This window comes from Pristiophorus japonicus, chromosome 11, assembly GCF_044704955.1.
Source record: "Pristiophorus japonicus isolate sPriJap1 chromosome 11, sPriJap1.hap1, whole genome shotgun sequence".
NCBI lineage: Eukaryota > Metazoa > Chordata > Chondrichthyes > Pristiophoridae > Pristiophorus > Pristiophorus japonicus.
In genome coordinates this window covers 87,084,584-87,104,929 of record NC_091987.1, presented here as the reverse complement: position 1 = coordinate 87,104,929, position 20,346 = coordinate 87,084,584, and the positions used below count along the sequence as shown (strand labels likewise).

Below are 20,346 nucleotides of genomic sequence, written 5' to 3'. Positions count from 1 at the left end.
CCACCCCACCGGGGCGCAAACAGAGGAGCTGAAGAGCCAAAAATCCAGCCAATGTGATGACCATTCAAAACAATGCTTCAAATGTACTTAGTCATACAGAGCACTTAGCTGGTCCATGGAGCCTGCTCTATATGGTCATGGTGTAATTTCTGCACACCATGATCCCATCAACACCGTCCTCCATCCACTCACCAGCTATGCAATCTGCTTTGAGAGGCAAGGTTCAGGGACAAATCCTGAGGCTAATTTAGGAAAACATTCTGGAAAATTCCTCTTTATCCCCGAATAATTCAGTCCATTCAAGAGGAGAGGTACACTGATCAATGGTGTATTGACAACAGTATAGAATCCATCCTAAGTACAATGTTCCATCCTAGAGCCATACAATATTCACCTTGCAATTTATTCCTCTCATATATTCCAAGACTGATCAGGAAGTAAGTTTCACAAAAAATCTTAATTTACTTCTATCCAATTTTGTATTGATAGGAATTAACTGCATGTAAATTCTCTGCCGGGCAATCAGATTTTCTGAGGTTAAGGATGCTAATTTCTGAGTAGGCAATTTTCTTATCAAGGCATTCTGATCTATTGACTTGTAATTCAAGCCAAGAAAATGAGAACTGATAATAATGGTTTCCCTTACATATGTAAATAATTCAAGAGAATTACAGACTTATGTATGTTGAAAAACTCAAATTCAGTTCATGTCTCTTATTGAGAATACCTTTGGATTGCTTTGTGTCCATACCATCAAGTTTAGATGTTTTTAAAGTGTTGACAGGCGAATTGCTGGAGAATGGTACCTCAAATTCTGGAGTTTATTCATAGAATACAAACAAAACATTTCTGTGATCAACTGGATTACTTTGCACAATAGCACATAAGGTAGAAGACAAATGTTATAGCTTACAGCATATCTAATTTACATATCAACCATGAAAACAGATGCAGTACAGTGGCCAAGCATGATAGAATATATGGATCAAGCCAAGCAGTCCTCTGAAGTAATCTACTTATTGCAATTTACTGGTTGGACAAAAGAATTCTAATTTCCATGCACAATCGTGACTTATTAATATGATTCATGCAAATGTGAGCATCGAATCCTGTGTAAAGCCTAATTCTTTCTGAAGTTCCAAAACATCAGAACTGATTGTTCTTGAAGATACCATTTAAGCAAATTGACGTAACAAAATTATCCTGATTTTTTTTCTCCCTGTTGCTGTATATTGACCGAGTAATACACTTTGTACTGGCACACACAGCATGGCAATTCTATCTTTCAAGGGCATGAAAGCATAAAGACTAATTTATATTGGCGATGTGTCTGTGCTGCATTCCAGTGATGCACATGTCATCTGTGAAGAAGGTGCACATCCATGCTATATCATTTCTAGGTACTACCTGAAATCTTCTTCCTTTGCGTAGAATCAAATTCATAAATTTTATTTGATGTGGTGAAAAGTGATTTGATGGTGGATTGAACCTCATGTGCTGTAATTCAGTCAGAGAAAACAAAATCAAATTCTGTGATAAGAACATAAGAAATCGGAGCAGGAGTAGGCCATACGGACCCTCGAGCTTGCTCCGCCATTCAATAAGATCATGGCTGAACTTCTATATAAACAGTTTCCTGCACTATCCCCATATTCCATGATTCACTTAGGGCCCAAAATTCTACCAATCTCAGTCTTCAATATACTCATCAACTGAGCACGCACAGCCCTTTGGGTTAGAGAATTCCTGAGATTCACAACCATCTGAGTGAAGAAATACCTCATCTCAATCCTAACTAACCAACCCCTTATTTTGAGACTGTGACCCCCAGTTCTCGACTCTCCAGCCAGGGGAAACAACCTCTCAGTGTCTACCTCGTCATGTATCTTACATTATTATATATAACTGTATCCTATCATGCTATACATGACTGTAATAAAATATGACGTGTAACCACCAGCATACCTTACCACCAGGGGTGCACTTGCAAGAGACAGGTATATAAGGACAGGTCTCAGGCAAGTGCAGCATTCTAGAGCTGTGAAATAAAGGTGCAGGTCCAGAGTGACCTTGACTTCACTACATGCCTCGTGTGAATCTGTACTGAGGGGACAGGACTTGACATACCCTGTCAAAGAATTTTACATCCTTCAATGAGATCACCTCTCCTTTTTCTAAACTCCAGAGCATGTAGGCCCATTCTACTCAATCTTTCCTCATAGGACAGCCCTCTCATCCCAGGAATGAATCTAGTGAATCTATGTTGCACCCACTCTAAGGCAAGTATATACTTCCTTCGGTATGGAGACCAAATCTGTACACAGTACTCCAGGTGTGGTCTCACCCAAAGCCCTATATAATGATCTAAAATACTAACTTACATCTTGACAAATTGACAGAAGTTAAGTGTCATTCTTCAACATCACAAGTCTATGCTTCAGAAATGAAAACACTAAATATTTGAACTTGATTTCATATTGGCCATATGAGACAATAGCAATCACACTTGCAGTTGTTCATTATGGCATACAGTACAAAAATAATTATTTATTTTTATTACTATTTTTTATTGTATTGCTTTATGACCTAATTTTATTATAATAAAGATGTTCTCGCATATCTCAAGCAGTACTCTGATACATATTATTAATCAATATTTTTTGATTGCATAATAATATAGCAACTGCAGTTTAGGAAGGAAGCCATCTGGTGCCAAGACAAAATCTGTACACTCAGAGAAATAGTGTTATATGCTCCAGAGAATATTGAACATATTTTACTGCACTGTTCTATTAACGGAAATATTTTAACAATCAAGTAATGATCACCTTACTGTATCCCAGCCAGACATCATAATTAAGTTGAGCTAAACTACTAAATTAAACAAACGTAATTTCTTCAATTGTCCACTAATTGGGTGGCACATGGTACAAAATTAAATTCTCCTCACATAAACTTATTGATCACAGTACAATCTAAGTAAACAAATTGATTCAAGTAGAAAATGAAAGAAACTGGTGCACAAATTAAGATAAAGGAGATAGAAATTTACAAGACAATTCACCCAACTTTGTAAATTAAACTTGATGCACAAGATGCCTGCATTCACACAAAGAAGCATCACACGCTAACTTTAAGAAGATCAAGACAATACAATCAATGTAAAGACAAGAGGATGACAACAAATAGTTTTATTGGCAAAAGGGTATACTTCATGGAAACACACTGAATAAAAGCAAAAGAATATAAGAACATAAAAACATAAGAATTAGGAGCAGGAATAGGCCATATGGCCCATCGAGCCTGCTCCGCTATTCAACGTTCATGGCTGATCTTTGACCTCAATTCAACTTACCTACCCGATCCATATATCACTTGATTCCTCTAGAGTCCACAAATCTATCTATCTCAGCCTTGAATATACTCAACGACTGAGCATCCACAGCTCTTCTGAGATTCGCAACCCTCTGAGTGAAGAAATTTCTCCTCGTATCAGTCTTAAAAGGCCGACCCTTATCCTGAGACTATGCCCCCTAGTTCTAGACTCTCCAGCCAGGGGAACAACCTTTCAGCACCTACCCTGTCAATCCCCCTCAGAATCTTATATGTGTCAATGAGATCACCTCTCATTCTGCTAAACTCCAGGGAGTATAGGCCCAATTTACTTAAACTCTCCTCATAGGACAATCATCTCATTCCAGGAATCAATCTAATGAACCTTCGTTGCACTGCCTTTAAGACATGTTATGTCCTTTCTCAGAGGAGACCAAATACTGTATACAGTATCCAGGTGTGGACTCACCAGAGCCCTGCACAACTGTAGCAAGACTTCCTTACTCTTGTACTCCAACTCCCTTGCAATAAAAGTCAACATGCTATTTGCCTTCCTTATAGTTTGTTGTATCTGTAGCCTAACTCTTTGTGGTTCATGTATGAGGACACCTAAATCTCTCTGAACACCAACATTTAACAGTTTCTCACCATTTAAAAAATATTCTGTTTTCCTATTCTTCCTACCAAAGTGAATAACCTCACATTTCCCCACATTATACTCCATCTGCCCACTCACTTAACCTGTCTATATCCTTTTGCAGACTCTGTGCGTCCTCCTCACAGCTTACTTTCCCACTAAACAATACAAATGTAATTACTAAAAGGAAAGAGTTGATAAAGACAAAATGAGACAAGATAAAAAAATACATTAATCCAGACAGTGGATTGACACCTTACCATATATTCCATCAAAGTTTATTTATTCAATCCTAGTTGGCGTACTTGATGCAAAAGAGAGCATATTGACTCAGTAAAAAAGGTTATCCAATGATGCAAATGATGCTTTTCTACTGATAAGCTCACAACCATGTTATATCTATCACTACAACTACCTGTGAATTTCTGCTTGTCCATGGCATCAGGTTCGGAAGTCATATGTAAAGTGATAATATTTGATCTGATGGAGGATATTACCCCATATTCTGAAATGTATTTTGGAAAAATTAAATAAGTAAGTTCTTTGACCATGTGGGATAAATGACATCAGCAATTGATATCATCCACTTTCAATAGATCGGATTAATTTTTCTGGAGTGGAAACAGGTGCAGTATAGTAACCACAGAATTGAGTCTGTAAAAGTGGTCTATGTTGAAATTTAACTAATGAACCTCCTTGAATAAACCATCATGATTTGACTTCCAAAACAAGTACAATATAATTGAATGCTGTACATTTTATACAAGTCTACAAATTAAATTATAAATGGGATCTGCATCTCATAGCTTTGGAAACATTACATCTAATGTACTTTCAATATAAATATAATTTTGCAACAAGGTTTTTTGCACTTTTGAAGTATCCTTATTTAGTCTATGTACTTCTGGGCATGACCAGGTAAAGTGTTTTACACTGACATCCTAAACTTTGACTGTTGTGAAAGCATTCCAATTGATAGCAATGTCATTTCACCACATGAACAGCTTTCACCACAAGATTCATGCACATGGTAAAGCAATTGCTGAAACTATTCGTGAGTCATAGCTTATATGTGGTATTAAGAGCAGAGGAAGGGTGAATTAAAATGACTTGAAGCTACTTTTTAAGAATGAAGTAACTGAAATGCTCAATTAGGACTAGCTGGAGCAAAGTAAGCAACATTTCTGTGACTGTGAATATTAACTGATATTATAGTAGAAGACAATTCCATCAAATTTTATTTAATAACGCTCCTGGGAAGCGCATTGGGATGTTTGTCTACATTAAAGGTGCTATATACAAGATGCTGTTGTTGTAGTTGATTCGTAAAAAAAATAATTTTATTACATATTATCCAAATAGCAAAAGGCCTGATTGAACAAGCGTAATATTGAAGCTTTGGCTTAGTCTCAGTCAAAATAAATCAAAATAAAGTCTAAAATTTGCTTTTTAACCACAATTCATGCACTGTTGCAGCTTCCTTCAATAGCTTCAAAGCATCCGCCTTTATTAACTTAATCTAAATAAAAATTGGTGGACACCCAATCCCTAAGTAGACAACTTTAATGGCTTTTAAATTCCATCGCAGGACACTACATTTTCCCTCTATGGATGCTTTCTTCTTGGACTTACATTCCTCAGCAAATGATGTAGGACCCTGCGTCACCAAAGCATGTTTCTCAACAGATATCCTGGCTTCTTCCAACAGTAAATGCAATCTTTCTACTCAATGCTTGTAGCATTCTTTGGAATAATTATTGGCCCACTCTCCAGTCTTCTCCCAGAATGACAATGACCTTGCTATCTAATTGCATTGCAAGTCTCTTATGAATCTCACTGCCCCTGCTAACACACCATATCCTATGCCAATGACCATTTTCAAAGATGGATGCTATATGAGATACAACCTAGAATTTCCTCAAAATTAGTTACACTGTTGTTGTCCCCTTTTTAAAAAAATGCCTTTGTTCGAGGTCTGCAGAGGGAGTTGCATGCAGGTTTGTTTTCTAAAAGGGCCAGAAATGTTAATAAATTTAGGTTTTGATCAGGTAAAATGGTCTCTGAGGTAAACTTCAGGTGGGCCTGTTTTCAAACCTGTTATTTTCTCCTTCATCCTTAGAAAATAATAATGATGTTCAAACATCTTTATGTATGAAAGTTTAGCATGCTTGCATCATCCTCAAGATGTCGCTCTTGAAAATTTCACACTTTGTTACAAGCAAAGCATGTTTACATTTGATTCCTCAAATGTCATATTCACAAGTCAGAAACAAATCACAACTTAATAATCTTTAAAAAAAAAAGAAAGAAAGCCAGGAATTTCCTGCTGGTTCCTTCTGACCGTGATAACCTGGCATTTCTCCCCCAGGAGATGCCAGCAAATTCAAAACAGGTGGCCACTTCCCCATAGGAAGTAGCTGAACAACAGCTTCATCTTCGCAGCTAATATCACAACCAATGCCACGGTGAGATTAGCTAGCAGAGGTAATGAAGAGAAAGAGATCTTCTTCAGAAACAGTTGCGGGGTGGGAGGGGGGGGGGGGGGGGGGGGCAGAGGGAAGGAATGACAGAGAATGAAAAAATCCATCCTGTTAGGGTGTCAGGAGAGACATTGGGGAATTGCGCCAAAAAAAACAGCGCAATCGAACAGAAGCCCCAGGGCAAGGTATGTTGTCCAAGCAAAACACTTGTTAAAAGTTCAACAATAAAGAAAAAACTGTTTAATATTCAAAAAAGGTATATTAACCAAGTACTCTTGTTAATTACTAACTGAGATGGAGTTTACAAAGTGAGTTAAGGAATTATGACTGATGATGTTAATGGAACATTTAGTACTTATACAGATATTGCACTATGATACAACACATTGTTGATGAAAACAGATACATCAACCCCATAATCTATTAATGGCACTACCTGTTAATTGTTGATTATCCATAGTATCAGGTTCAGAAGTTGTGTGTGAATTGAAGTAAAATGAGTCTTTGGAGGATGGTTCCTCGAGCTCTGCTTTTTTTCCAGATAAAAACACACCTTGTAACAAATCTGAAAAATGTTCTTCATAGAGGGGACAATGTCGTTCGCTCAATGTCCATAGAAAAGCTTCATATGGCCAAAGGAGCACAATTCATGCAAACAGTAGACAGACTAAATTACCGGTCGCAACTACACCAATATACATCATTAAGCACAGTGCATAAAATCCATGCTGCAACACAAAGTAAAGTATTCTGCATAACTTCTGTGATTAAAGCAGAAGGTGTGGAAATAGAAAGTACACGTAATAATCTGCATGATGGAGGTATCCAGCCGAATAAGACACAACATGGACAAACAATGTCCTCCTTCTAAGCAATGATTCATCATTTAAATAATGTGTAGTGCCCAAGCAAGATAGGCTTTATCATTGAATACATTGCTTATAAATGCTCTACTTGCATGCAGTTTGATGACCAGTCAGTGTAATTTGCAAAAGCATCCTGATTTAACACCACATTAATAAAAGCCGTTGACCAGACAATACATTTTGTGCTAGTGCATGCTCATATGTGACAAGTGAATGAATCCTTCAGCGGTGAATAAATAAGCTATAGAATATATGGTATTGATGATATATGTATTTGAATATAATATGCAGAGTGATGATGCTCATTTCAGTATTCACAGCAAAATAGCTTTCCATGCTATATCTGTTACACTACCTGTGAACTGTTCCTTGTCCATGACATCAAGTTTGGAAGCCATGTTTGAACTGGATGAAAATGAACTAGTAGTGGAAGGAACCTCAAGTTCTGCAATGTTGTTCACAGAAACAAAGGGAAATGGCTGTGACTACTAATATTAATTGATGCCATATTAACTGTGAAGAATGAACATATGAACAGACAAAAAGTGACCTTCAGGAAAAGACCCTCTGGTCATCCAGCCTGTCCCACGCAATTGTGATACTTTGTATATCACAATATATACACTATACCCCACCCAAAATGATCTCCTGTGGGAGAGGGTAAAAAACACTAAAAATCGAGAGTAATTTGGGGGAAAAAAATCTGGGAAATCCCTCCCCCCCCCCAACGACCATAACGATCAAAACTAGTCCAGGCGGTCAATCTGGCCCGGAATTCCTTGCAGTACCAACCTTTTTAAAGGTGATCTCCGCCCCAGAGAGAAACAAAAGACAAATATCACCAATTAGCGTTCAAGAAATTCCTAACAGATTCATATTTTAATTGCTTAATATCAATTGTGAATATTTCATTTGATTATGAAAAATGTGATGCGTCAGAGTCTACTACAAATTTACTTTATTTTTGAGACAATGCACATTAACTATGTGCATAGAATTCAGAATAAGGAAGAAAGGGATGAAAAAAGCACCTAAGAGATGGAGTACTCAAAGCTTCATTCGATTGCAAAATACTGCATGCAGGACAACACCATTTTACATAAAAAGTATAAAATATTTTTAAGGCAAAGGCATCTATTTAAGCTGCATTAATTTTTAAATCCATTAACTTCTATTGTCTAATAACAAACATAACTCATCCAAACACACAAATACAATGAAACAGGAACAGGAGGTGGGAAATAAGATTTAAAAATATAAACATGAAACAATACACGCTCTTTCAAAAGTACAATTATTCTTCTCTAATTGAGATCCAAGATATTAAATCAACATATTTGACCCAGAAACATATCCTATCCAAAACCACCAATAATAAATAGGCGCAATTTACCAAAAGACTAAGATACAGCCCACTGACAAGAAATGAAAATTCTTCCTATGTGCAGCGATTATTTTTTTTATTTAGATACAGTGCATTGGCTAAGCAATCCTCCTGTTTGAAATAATTAACCAGGATATAGTTTAATGTCCAGGCTGCATGGCTTATAACAGGAATCATTTGTGACATTCACCAAGAAACACATTTCTGGTAAATGTTGGCAGAACTTAAATGCTTCCTTAAAGTTCTACTGATCATAAAATTTACTTTGCAAGAGCATCTTCACTTACTTTGCATATTGCAGTACACTGACCTGGCAATGCATTTGAAGCCAAGGTACTCAGATCAGAGTGTGGGAAGGGTTTCACTCAGTCATGCCATCTCACTGCACATCAACTTGTTCACACCAATAAAAGGTCTTTTAAATGTTCTGACTGTGAGAAGAGCTTTAAAAGCAGAAATAGTCGAATGATGCACCAATGCACTCACACTGGGGAGAGACCGTTCACCTGCTCTGAGTGTAGGAAGGGATTCACTTGTTCATCCAACCTGCTGACACACCAGCGAGTTCACAAGTGATTGCAGGGGTTGGATTCTGCTGTGAATCACATCGGGACTGAACCATGTTCATTCTGACAGTTGGGCTGTGTTTCCCCTGTAACTGGGCTAGAGTTTAATTTTCTGGATATCTGACAAATAAATCAGTGTTGGTTCCAACAAGAGTTTGCAGATAACACTAAGCTGGGTGGCAGTGCGAGCTGCGAGGAGGATGCTAAGCGGCTGCAGGGGAACATGGACAGGTTAGGTGAATGGGCAAATGCATGGCAGATGCAGTATAATGTGGATAAATGTGAGGTTATCCACTTTGGTGGCAAAAACAGAAAGGCAGATTATTATCTGAATGATGACAGATTAGTAAAAGGGGAGGCGCAACGAGACCTGGGTGTCATGGTACAACAGTCATTGAAGGTAGGCATATTGGTACAGCAGGCAGTAAAGAAAGCAAATGGCATGCTGGCCTTCACAGCGAGGGGATGTGAGGATAGGAGCAGGGAGGTCTCGCTGCAGTTGTACATGACCTTGGTGAGACCATACCTTGGTCTCCTAATCTGAGGAAGGACATGCTTGCTATTGAGGGAGTGCAGCGAAGGTTCACCAGACTGATTCCCAGAATGGCAGGACTGACATATGAGGAAAGACTGGATTGGCTAGGCTTATACTCACTGGAATTTAGAAGAAGGAGAGGGGATCTCATAGAAACATATAAAATTCTGGCGGGACTGGACAGGTTAGATGCAGGAAGAATGTTCCCGATGTTGGGGATGTCCAGAACCAGGGGACACAGTCTAAGGATAAGGGGTAAGCCATATAGTACCAAGATGAGGAGAAACTTTTTCATCCAGAGAGTTGTGAACCTGTGGAATTCTCTGCCACAGAAAGTTGTTGAGTCCAGTTCGTTGGACATATTCAAAAGGGAGTTAGATGTGGCCCTTACGGCTAAAGGGATCAGGGGGTATGGAGAGAAGGCTGGGGTGGGGTACTGAGGTTGAATGATCAGCTACTGCACATGCGCGGGCACTCTAACGCGCATGTGCAGAGGTCCAGGCACTGTTTTCAGCGCCAGGACCTGGCTCCGCCCATGACCCCTTGTGCTGCACCAAGACGCCCTGAGGAGACCAGAGAATCACATGGTAAGTTTTCGGCGGCCTTCTTATTCCAGAAAGTCGGCGCACCTTATGGAGATGTGCAGTTTTTCCAGAGAGCGGAAACTTGGGGCCATTGTATGCATTAGCGAGTATTAAATTATTTGTGGGAATGATTCTTTAATGACCACAAATTAGATTTGCAAAAGAATTCTCATTTAGATCACCTATTACAATTGATTAACCAGGAAATACTCCTAAAGCTGCATTGCTCAGACCTTGGTATTTAAATCCTCAAATTCTGCCCTCTTGAGTATCCCTGATTACAACCGCTCAACTATCGGTGACTGTGCCTTCAGCTGCCTGGGCCCTAAGCTCTGGAACTCCCTCCCTAAACCTCTCCGCCTCTCTACCTACCTCTCTTTCCTCCTTCAAGACGCTCCTTAAAACCTACCTCTTTAACCAAGCTTTTGGTCATCTGCCGTAATTTCTTCTTATGTGGCTCAGTTTCAAATTTATCTGTTTTGGCTTACAACACTGCTGTTAAAGGCACTATATAAATAAAAGTTGATGTTGTTGCTTAAAATGAGTAAAAACATTACAACATTCTAATAGTGGCATTATTGACATGTATATAAAAATAAATATATACATATACACACGCACATGAGATATAGTAGAAATGCACGTACCATTTTACAGGAGAAGGATATCTGCTATTGAATTCTGAATAACAGATGATACCTCAGGTTCCATAATTTAGTACAGACATTGCAAATAATATTTTTCAATGGCCACAAATGTAACCATTGCAGCAGCAAATTATTTGGTGATACACCACACTGATATACTCTGTAGTGCACTGGTGCAACAATACCCTGTACAAACAGCAAAAGCAGTCTGTGTTCATGATTTTGCATGCAATGCAGTCCCAAGTTCAACAAGGAAAAAGCCCCCACCTCATAGGCAAGGAAAATCACCCAGCTCTCTTCTGCATCTCCAAGGAACATGTTCAAAATAGTCCACAGACAAATGGCTGAGAACAGGTCACTTGTCTGCACATTTTCTGAAGGAATAATGCATAGAATGGGGATACTTAAAGAAGGGAATTAACATTAGTTTTTAAAAAGGGAATGAAAATATGGTTTCTGTGATTTATATTTTGGAGTGAAAATAGATGTTGTATATAGAACAAATAACGTGAAATGCATTGGCCATGCAAGAAAGTCTTTCAATATACTGCATCACAAGCAAAGTTTATGGACCAGCCAATTGTTAAAAAAAAAATGGCCTGGATTTTGCGGTGTGTAATGACGGTGAAACTCTCAGGTTTCGCTATCATTACTCCTCCGAAACTGACTGTAACTTCAGGATTTAGCACATGCGCAGATAAATAAAGAAATCCTGAAGTTGCGGTTAATCGTTCACTGCTCTGCCACAGGTTGCACTGTATACCTTCCCATAGCCGGCAATCAGTGAAATCAGTTGAGCTGACGGAAATGCTCGCTTTTACACTCTAATATTGCTGTTAATTACCCCATAAACAGTTAAGCCTTGTTGAAGGAGGTGTGACTGGGTTTTAGCAGCATATTGATTGCTGAACAACCGTTCTGGACCTGAGAAATGAATTTTCTATTTGTGGAGTGTCAAATTTATCCATCATAGAAACATAGAAAATAGTTGCAGGAGTAGGCCATTCGGCCTTTCGAGCCTGCACCACCATTCAATAAGATCATGGCTGATCATTCACCTCAGTACCCCTTTCCTGCTTTCTCTCCATACCCCTTGATCCCTTTATCCGTAAGGGCCACATCAAACTCCCTTTTGAATATATCCAATGAACTGGCATCAACAACTCTCTGCGGTAGGGAATTCCATAGGTTCACAACTCTCTGAGTGAAGAAGTTTCTCCTCATCTCAGTCCTAAATGGCTTACCCCTTATCCTTAGACTATGTCCCCTGGTTCTGGACTTCCCCAACATTGGGAACATTCTTCCTGTATTTAACCTGTCCAGTCCTGTCAGAATCTTATACATTTCTATGAGATCCCCTCTCATCCTTCTAAACTCCAGTGAATACAGGCCTAGTCGATCCAGTCTCTCCTCATATGTCAGTCCAGCCATCCCGGGAATCAGTCTGGTGAACCTTCGCTGCACTCCCTCAATAGCAAGCACGTCCTTCCTCAGATTAGGAGACCAAAACTGAACACAATATTTCAAGGCCCTGTACAACTGCAGTAAGACCTCCCTGCTCCTATACTCAAAACCCCTAGCTATGAAGGCCAACATACCATTTGCCTTTTTCACCGCCTGCTGTACCTGCATGCCAACTTTCAATGACTGCTGTACCATGACACCCAGGTCTCATTGCACCTCCCCTTTTTCTAATCTGCTGCCATTCAGATAATATTCTGCCTTTGTGTTTTTGCCCCAAAAGTGGATAACCTCACATTTATCCACATTATACTGCATCTGCCATGCATTTGCCCACTCACCTAACCTGTCTAAGTCACCTTTATCTCATCTTTAATAATTGATTCCAACATTTTCCCCACTACTGATGTCAGGCTAACTGGTCTATAATTACCCGTTTTCTCTCTCCCTCCTTTTTAAAAAAGTGGTGTTACATTAGCTACCCTCCAGTCCATAGGAACTGATCCAGAGTTGATAGACTGTTGGAAAATTATCACCAATGCATCCACTATTTCTAGGGCCACTCCCTTAAATACTCTGGGGATGCAGACTATCAAGCCCCGGGGATTTATCGGCTTTCAATCCCATCAATTTCCCTAACACAATTTCCCGCCTAATAAGGATATCCTTCAGTTCCTCCTTCTCACTAGACCCTTGGTCCCCTAGTACTTCCGGAAGGTTTTTTGGGTCTTCCTTCGTGAAGACACAAAGAACCAAAGTATTTGTTCAACTGGTCTGCCATTTCTTTGTTCCCCATTATAAATTCACTTGAATTTGTCTTCACTAGTCTTTTTTTCTTCATATATCTATAGAAGCTTTTGCAGTCAGTTTTTATGTTCCCGACAAGCTTTCTCTCATACTCTATTTTCTCCCTCCTAATTAAACCCTTTGTTCTCCTCTGCTGAATTCTAAATTTCTCCCAGTCCTCAGGTTTGCTGCTTTTTCTGGCCAACTTATATGCCTCTTCCTTGGATTTAACACTATCCTTAATTTCCCTTGTTAGCCACGGTTGAGCCACCTTCCCCGTTTTATTTTTACTCCAGATAGGGATGTACAATTGTTGAAGTTCATCCATGTGATCCTTAAATATTTGCCATTGCCTATCCACCGTCAACCCTCTAAGTATCATTTTCCAGTCTATTCTAGCCAATTCACGTCTCATATCATCGAAGTTACCTTTCCTTAAGTTCAGGACCCCAGTCTCTGAATTAACTGTGTCACTCTCCATCTTAATAAGGAATTCTACCATATTATGGTCAGTCTTCCCCAAAGGGCCTCGCACAACAAGATTGCTAATTCGTCCTTTCTCATTACACATCACCCAGTCTAGGATGGCCAGCCAGCCATTTATAACAAAAAGTATTAGATTTTTAAAATAATAAAAACATATATGTTTGCGTAGTATTTGTTTATGCTATTTCAGCTTTCACCTTAATCCCATGTGCATGTCCAAATCTTTATTTCACTCTCTGTAAAACTTTTGAAAAGTGAGTAGATAAATGCTGCCTTTTATTTCCTGGTTTGCTGCCTGTGAAAAATTTTCAATGGTTAACTGCTTTGACAGCTTGATGACATCACTGCTGCTGTACGCTGGGGATCTCCTTTTGACAGCGCTACGATCAAATTAAGGTCAAGAAAGTTAATGTTTTCACCATAGAGATAAGATCTTTGTGGGCAGCTTTCTTCAAGGTAAGCAGCAATCACCGTCACTTCTCCGCTGGTGCATATTCTGGGCCCTTGACTTATTTCCATGCTATATTGACTCCATAATAGAACAATCTTTAGAGAATTGTTGACCAAATACCTCATATGCAAACACTCCCAGAGTCTCTTTGCATATTGCATCATACTAACACTTCATGCTGACATTGAAATCTATCATGGGTATGAATGTATTATAACACGATAAAAATTATACTAAGGACTCGTGCTGTACAAACATACACATAGTACACTGAAACTGCATTCATTACTCACACTGAAAAACATATCCTAAATCTTTATGCATTATTGAACTACCTGTGAATTTCTGCGTGTCCATGGCATCAGGTTCAGAAGTTGGATGGAAAGGTGCGCTGCTGGAAGATGGTATCTCAGGTTCTGTAATTTATTTCAGAGAAAGCAAATAAAACACTCTGTGATCATGCATATTAACTGATGCACGACAACTATGGTAAAAATCAGATAGAACAGCTTTGAGTGAATTGGCAATGCCACATATTGGTGTAGTGAATTGGCGCAACACAAGCAGACTAATCTGGACTATGAACAAAGAACACGTGGTCAAAAGTGCAATACTAACGAGCGTGAAATGAGATTAGGGAAGACATTTTTATCCCCACAGAGTAGCGGATATGTGAAATAGACTTCCAGTAAAAATATTAAAGTGGAGTTGAATAATAATGCTTTTGATAAAGAATTGGACCAATATCTGTGGGCATGATTTCCTCGAGTCAAAAAGAATTTACAAGGTCACCAGAAACATTGACCAGAAGAAATCTTCCCACATTCTGTTTACAATGTCGCTACACAAAGCAACTTGGGTAAATCAACCCTGTTGGTTAGGAATGAGATTGAAGATTTATAGAAATAAATATGAAAATAGATAATGAAGTACTGCATGGAATATGATAATCCATGTACTGCTACAAAAATTGAAATCTCCTCAGTGGAATGTCATCAGTCAGGATTGAATAGTAGATGGTGTGGTGGATAGACAACTCAGAGTTTTGCTGAATTACATTTTGGAGTCAGGAAGAAATTTTACAGAATCTTTGGTTCGCATACCTAATCCCTGAAAAGATTCCACAGTAGGGTAGATTATACAGCTATCATTTGTTTGTGACCAATGTAGTGAAGCTGTAGCTAAAGCGAACAGGGTCTTTGGTTCTCATAATACACCCCTTCAGTGTAAATCAAAGGACCCCATTCTGTCACTATACAGGTCATTGATCAGACCACAGCTGAAATACTATGCCCAGTTTTGGTCCCCCCACATTGGTGGGTGATGTCGTGGCCTTGGAAAAGCTCCAGAGGAGAGCTACAAGAATGATTCCTAGCTTAAAGAGCCTCAGCTGCTGAGATAGGCTGAAGGACCTTGGTCTATTTACTTTAGAACAGCATAGACTTAGAGGTGACTTGATAGAGGTCTATAAAATAATTAAAGGGCGAGAAAGCGAGCGTATTGATTAACAGATTGGGGTGGACCAGGGGACACGAGTTTAAACTATGTAAGAGTAGGAATAGACTGGATGTTAGGCGGTTCTTCTTTTCCCAGAGAGTAATGAGCCTCTCGAATTCATTGCCAGCTGGTGTGGTGGGTGCTGACTCCCTGAAATCTCCCTGAAAGAAGGAGCTGGACCAGTTCTTGACTAGGGCAAAGATCACATCATATAAAAGATAAATGTCCTTATACATAACACTTGGTCCATGTAATCTCCCAGACTGGTTTCTGTCAGAGAGGAATTTTCTAGAGTTATTTTGTTCTCAATGTCCCTGGGTTTTTCGCTTGATTTTTGCATTTCCCAAACATTATATGGCTGTGGGGGTGGGAATGAGGGGGGAGGGAAGGAGGGAAGTGTCTATACCCAATGCCCCAGCCAGCATGATTGTGGGTCAGGCTTGATGGACCAGTTGGTCTTTTCCGGCCTGTCCATTTTGTATGTTCGTACATGGTTAGGTATCATGAGCTCAATGAACTTTTCTTGTTCCACATCTTTAACACACTGTGTAAGCAGATCACTTGCCTACCCACTTGATGAGGTAGTCACTTGGCATGGAGAAATCTAAAAAGTGGCAAAACTAGCTAAAAATGGGAGGGATAGATTTATACCTTAGGAGTAAATGTGCACCAGGCAAATTTGCTTGTTGAAATACTCCACCAAATCTGTTGATTATGACTCATTTCCATGCAAGATTTTAGTGATCATGTGATAAACTTCATGCAAGTGCACTGATTAAATAATGTGAGACAATCATATTGTTTATTGGTTTCAAAACATTACATCAGATTAATTCTTAACACAGACACTTATAGTGACACGGTGACTTGCTCTGCAAAAGCATCTTTTATATATTATTGTGTACTGGACATGCAACACATCAGGTGCTGGAACACTCAGTGCATGATAGCCCAATCCTTAAAAGCATTAGAACTGACAACGAATGACATATAAACAAATATATAACATGCAACTTGCTGCAACTGTCCAAGAAAAATCTCACATCCATGTTAGCTCTTATTCTAACTACCTGAGAATTGCTCGGTTTCCACGGGATCTAATGCAGATGCTGTGCCTGAAGTGAATAAAAATGCATTGCTGGAGGATGGTACCTCAATTTCTGTGTGATATATAGGAGAAAACAAACAACTTTCATGATTATTTAAATAAACTAACACAGCAAATTTGGTAGAGAAAAAAGTCATAGCCAACATAGCCAATACACAACAACCCAATCAACATAAATCTGCCCAAAGCTACTTCAAGTTGTATTCTGACTAAGTAAGATTTAGTAAATAGACAACATTAAATGTTACTATCAATATGGTTAATTGACCACACAGCTATCTTTGAGTAAATGCATTGATTCAAATATGAAAACAAATCAAAGACAGTGGGGGAGAAATCCGGAAGCGCCCCATTTGGGGCGCTAAATTTGAAAGTTGGAAAAATTAGCGTCAGGCGCTAATGATTCTCAGCTTTCTCTAAATCCAGTGTTAGCACTCCAGGAAAGAAGTGAAGCGCTAAATCCAATGCTGCACTTCTTTCCTGGAGCACTAAAGGGCACAGGCGGGGCAGTGGTGGTTCAGCGCTGCTGTGACCCGATGCTCCTTCCCTCCCTTAAAGGGGAGTGCCGCTGCGAGCTCTGCAGCCACTCTAGTGGGAGGGCTTCAGCTGGGCCAGCAGCCCGGTACCCAAGAGGGGGGTGCCAGGCTGCCTGTTGGCAGTCCGGCCAAACCTGTGGCCGCCATTGTCAGGCCGACTTCAGAGTCGGCCGACAATTAAAATAAAATGGCGGCTTCCGCGTTGCACGCTCCCCTTTAAGGGCGGACGCGCCGCCCAGCCACTGTCGGGAAAAGCTGTCGGGGCACCGGGTGGCAGCACCTCTGTTCCCGCGGGGCAATTTTCCTCACGGAGCAGAAAGCGGTCGCCGCCAGGTGGTAAGGGGTCGGCGCGTGCCCGACAGGGTGGGAACACAGGGCACAGCGTTTTTACCACCCCTAGCTCGCAGGCAATTTTTCGGATGGGTCAGACCATCTGCCTGCCCCCAGTCGGAAAGGCCTTACTGCCCCATTACCGCCTCTTAGAGTTGCAATAATTAAACTTTACACAGGATGCGGTGAATTGACTTGGAATAAGTTTTCAAAAACATACTACAAATATTAAACGTCGGGTAGATAGAGACAGCCCAATAAATGTTATTTAACTGCATCAGGAAAATGGCTCATCTAAATCCATTGAATAAATTCTAACACAGTGGCTAAAGAGGAATGACTGATGAATGAGACAAGTACAGAAATGTTAGATAAGGTACAATCTCCTAAGTGAGCAATGCACTTCTTATAAGCAGTGGAAATGGTGATGACAACTGGCCAAGCAAAATGCTTTTTCCATCTGTACGGAATAAACTCCATACCTCAAAGTGTAAACTTATTAACCAAGCAATACTCTGTCTACAAATGTAAAGGGAAAAGGACCAATGAAACATTCAGCGACATAGTATTTTGGCCATGGAATATAATTTATTAATCTCCAAATGATAGAGCCTTGCTGTGTTTTGATAGTAATATGCAGTTAACTGACCAAGTATATGGACTAAGGAACAAAATTCTTCCAAGCATGATGATTTCAATGTTGGTTAGATGAAGCGTAGAAGACAAATAAGCTATAGTGCACTGAACAATCAATGCACTCTTTTCTAACTAAGATGTAGCGCACCATCACAGCATTCTATTACTTTATCAATGCCCTCTTTCAAGGAAACCCATTCATTTTTTATTTCGCTTGTAAACTACCAAGTAAGGCACAGTCATTTTTTGGTGACCAGTTCCATTGAGCAGGAGTCAGATGGTACAAATCACCTCCACCCACCTGATGGAATTAGTCCAAGGCCCAATCAATTTTTATGGTGAGCCTTTGTGCAGTATGCAGGCGAGCAACCTTTGAGCCGGAAAAGAAGACTTGCATTTATATAGCGCCTTTCATGACCTCAGGACTTCCCAAAGCTCTTTACAGCCAATTAAGTACTTTTGAAGTGTAGTCACTGTTGTAATGTAGGAAACGCAGCAGTCAATTTGCACACAACAAGCTCCCACAAACAGCAATGTGATGATGATCAAATAATCTGCTTTTTATGATGTTGATTGAGGGATAAATATTGGCCAGGACACCGGGGATAACTCCCCTGCTCTTCTTCAAAATAGTGTAATGGGATCTTTTACGTCCACCTGAGAGAATAGACGGGGCCTTGGTTTAATGTCTCATCCAAAAGACGGCACCTCTGACAGTGCAGCGCTCCCTCAGTACTGTACTGGAGTGTCAGCCTTGATTATATCTTCAAGTCTCTGGAATGGGACTTGAATCTATGACCTTCTGACTCAGAGGCGAGAGTGCTACCTACTGAGCCATGGCTGATACATTTTTGTGGTGTCAATAGGTGTTCTTTAAGTGACCTACCATGGTGCTGTTTAGGACCGCTCGTTAGGCCGCTCAGTGCCTCGTACCAATGGGAAAGCCTACGCAGTGCACATATTGGTACACAAAAATGCAGTCAGGGTTCTACAACTGGCATGATGTGCCTGCCTGTTTCAGGTGGGAGTGCTGGACACCCATTTTGAGGCCTGCTCAAAATTTGAGTCAGGACTGCTTCAGGCCTGGTGGGACATTTGTATTTTAAATTGGCCCCAAAATATTCTTTAACTGAGATGAAATTTAGCAACCAGATAACAAGTTTCAATGATGCATGTTCACTTACTAGACATTGTGCTAATAAACTCTACAACTTATTTTAAAAATACTAAACCACAAGTGAACAATTTTTCAACAATATACACACTTTTTTGGCCAATTATTTGAATCCTGACTTACCAACATGCATTATGGTGGACTGATCAGACATCATAGTTCAAAGCATTTGAGCCATAAGCAATGACATTATGACATGTCAATCATTAGGACTTATCATACTAATAACCTGTACATGTGTTACAGGTCATAAATAATTCATCTTCTACACATAAACTCGTCTATTCCATAATTTTATTATTGAAACTACCTGGGAGATGCTGCTTGTCCACAGCAGCGTGGTCAGAAGTTGTACTTAATATAATGAATGGCAAAATAGTAGAAGGTGGTGTCTCAGGTTCTGTAATGCATTTTAGAGAAAATAAGTTGAAACATTTTGCTGATCAAGTAGAGAAACTCATATCATTGGAAATGGGGTAAATCATAGCTTCCACTTCCAATGAACCTCATTTGCAGTTCAACATTCAAACAGAAACCATGTACTGATGAGCATAACAATAGCATATTGGTCCAGCTGCACACAATTCTGATGTTGCAGTTTGCAAATCAGCCCATGTGCTTAATAAAAGAATTCTGAATTTAATTCCATGCAAAATTTTGTAATTCTTGAGTTGTAATGCACTTCATGCAAGTGAACAGCTAGAATTTCGTACACGGGACCCGAGTCTTTATGATGTTAATACTTTTGAAGCATCATGGGACGGTGGGATGTGAGTTCAAATGTGTGATCCTCCACACAGCCGAGTTTCTGATCCTAGTTGAGTTTCTATGGATATATTGAGCGTGGAC

The 20,346-nt window shown here is 39.7% G+C and overlaps 1 protein-coding gene across 1 annotated transcript; it reads right to left on the bottom strand.

The window, feature by feature from the left end:
* Window positions 1–668: 668 nt before the first annotated feature.
* Window positions 669–16,205, bottom strand: LOC139275553 (uncharacterized). Its single transcript, XM_070892722.1, has 7 exons — window positions 16,120–16,205; window positions 15,838–15,983; window positions 14,552–14,632; window positions 7,672–7,761; window positions 6,887–6,976; window positions 1,408–1,497; window positions 669–814 (listed from the first exon to the last, which is right to left on the bottom strand). Exons 1-7 carry the CDS (start codon window positions 16,203–16,205, stop codon window positions 669–671), a joined length of 729 nt encoding a protein of 242 aa, XP_070748823.1.
* Between the last annotated feature and the right edge of the window lie 4,141 nt (window positions 16,206–20,346).

What these genes read in the sequence shown, in the direction of transcription:
- LOC139275553 (XM_070892722.1), bottom strand. Translation starts at nt 16,205, where the DNA reads ATGTACGAACATACAAAATGGACAGGCCGGAAAAGACCAACTGGTCCA. An exon ending in CATGCTGGCTGGGGCATTGG is followed by an intron (nt 15,984 to 16,119) that starts GTATAGACACTT and finishes CCTCTCTGACAG; the next exon opens with AAACCAGTCTGGGAGATTAC. An exon ending in GGACAAGGAACAGTTCACAG is followed by an intron (nt 6,977 to 7,671) that starts GTAGTGTAACAG and finishes GAAAAAAAGCAG; the next exon opens with AGCTCGAGGAACCATCCTCC.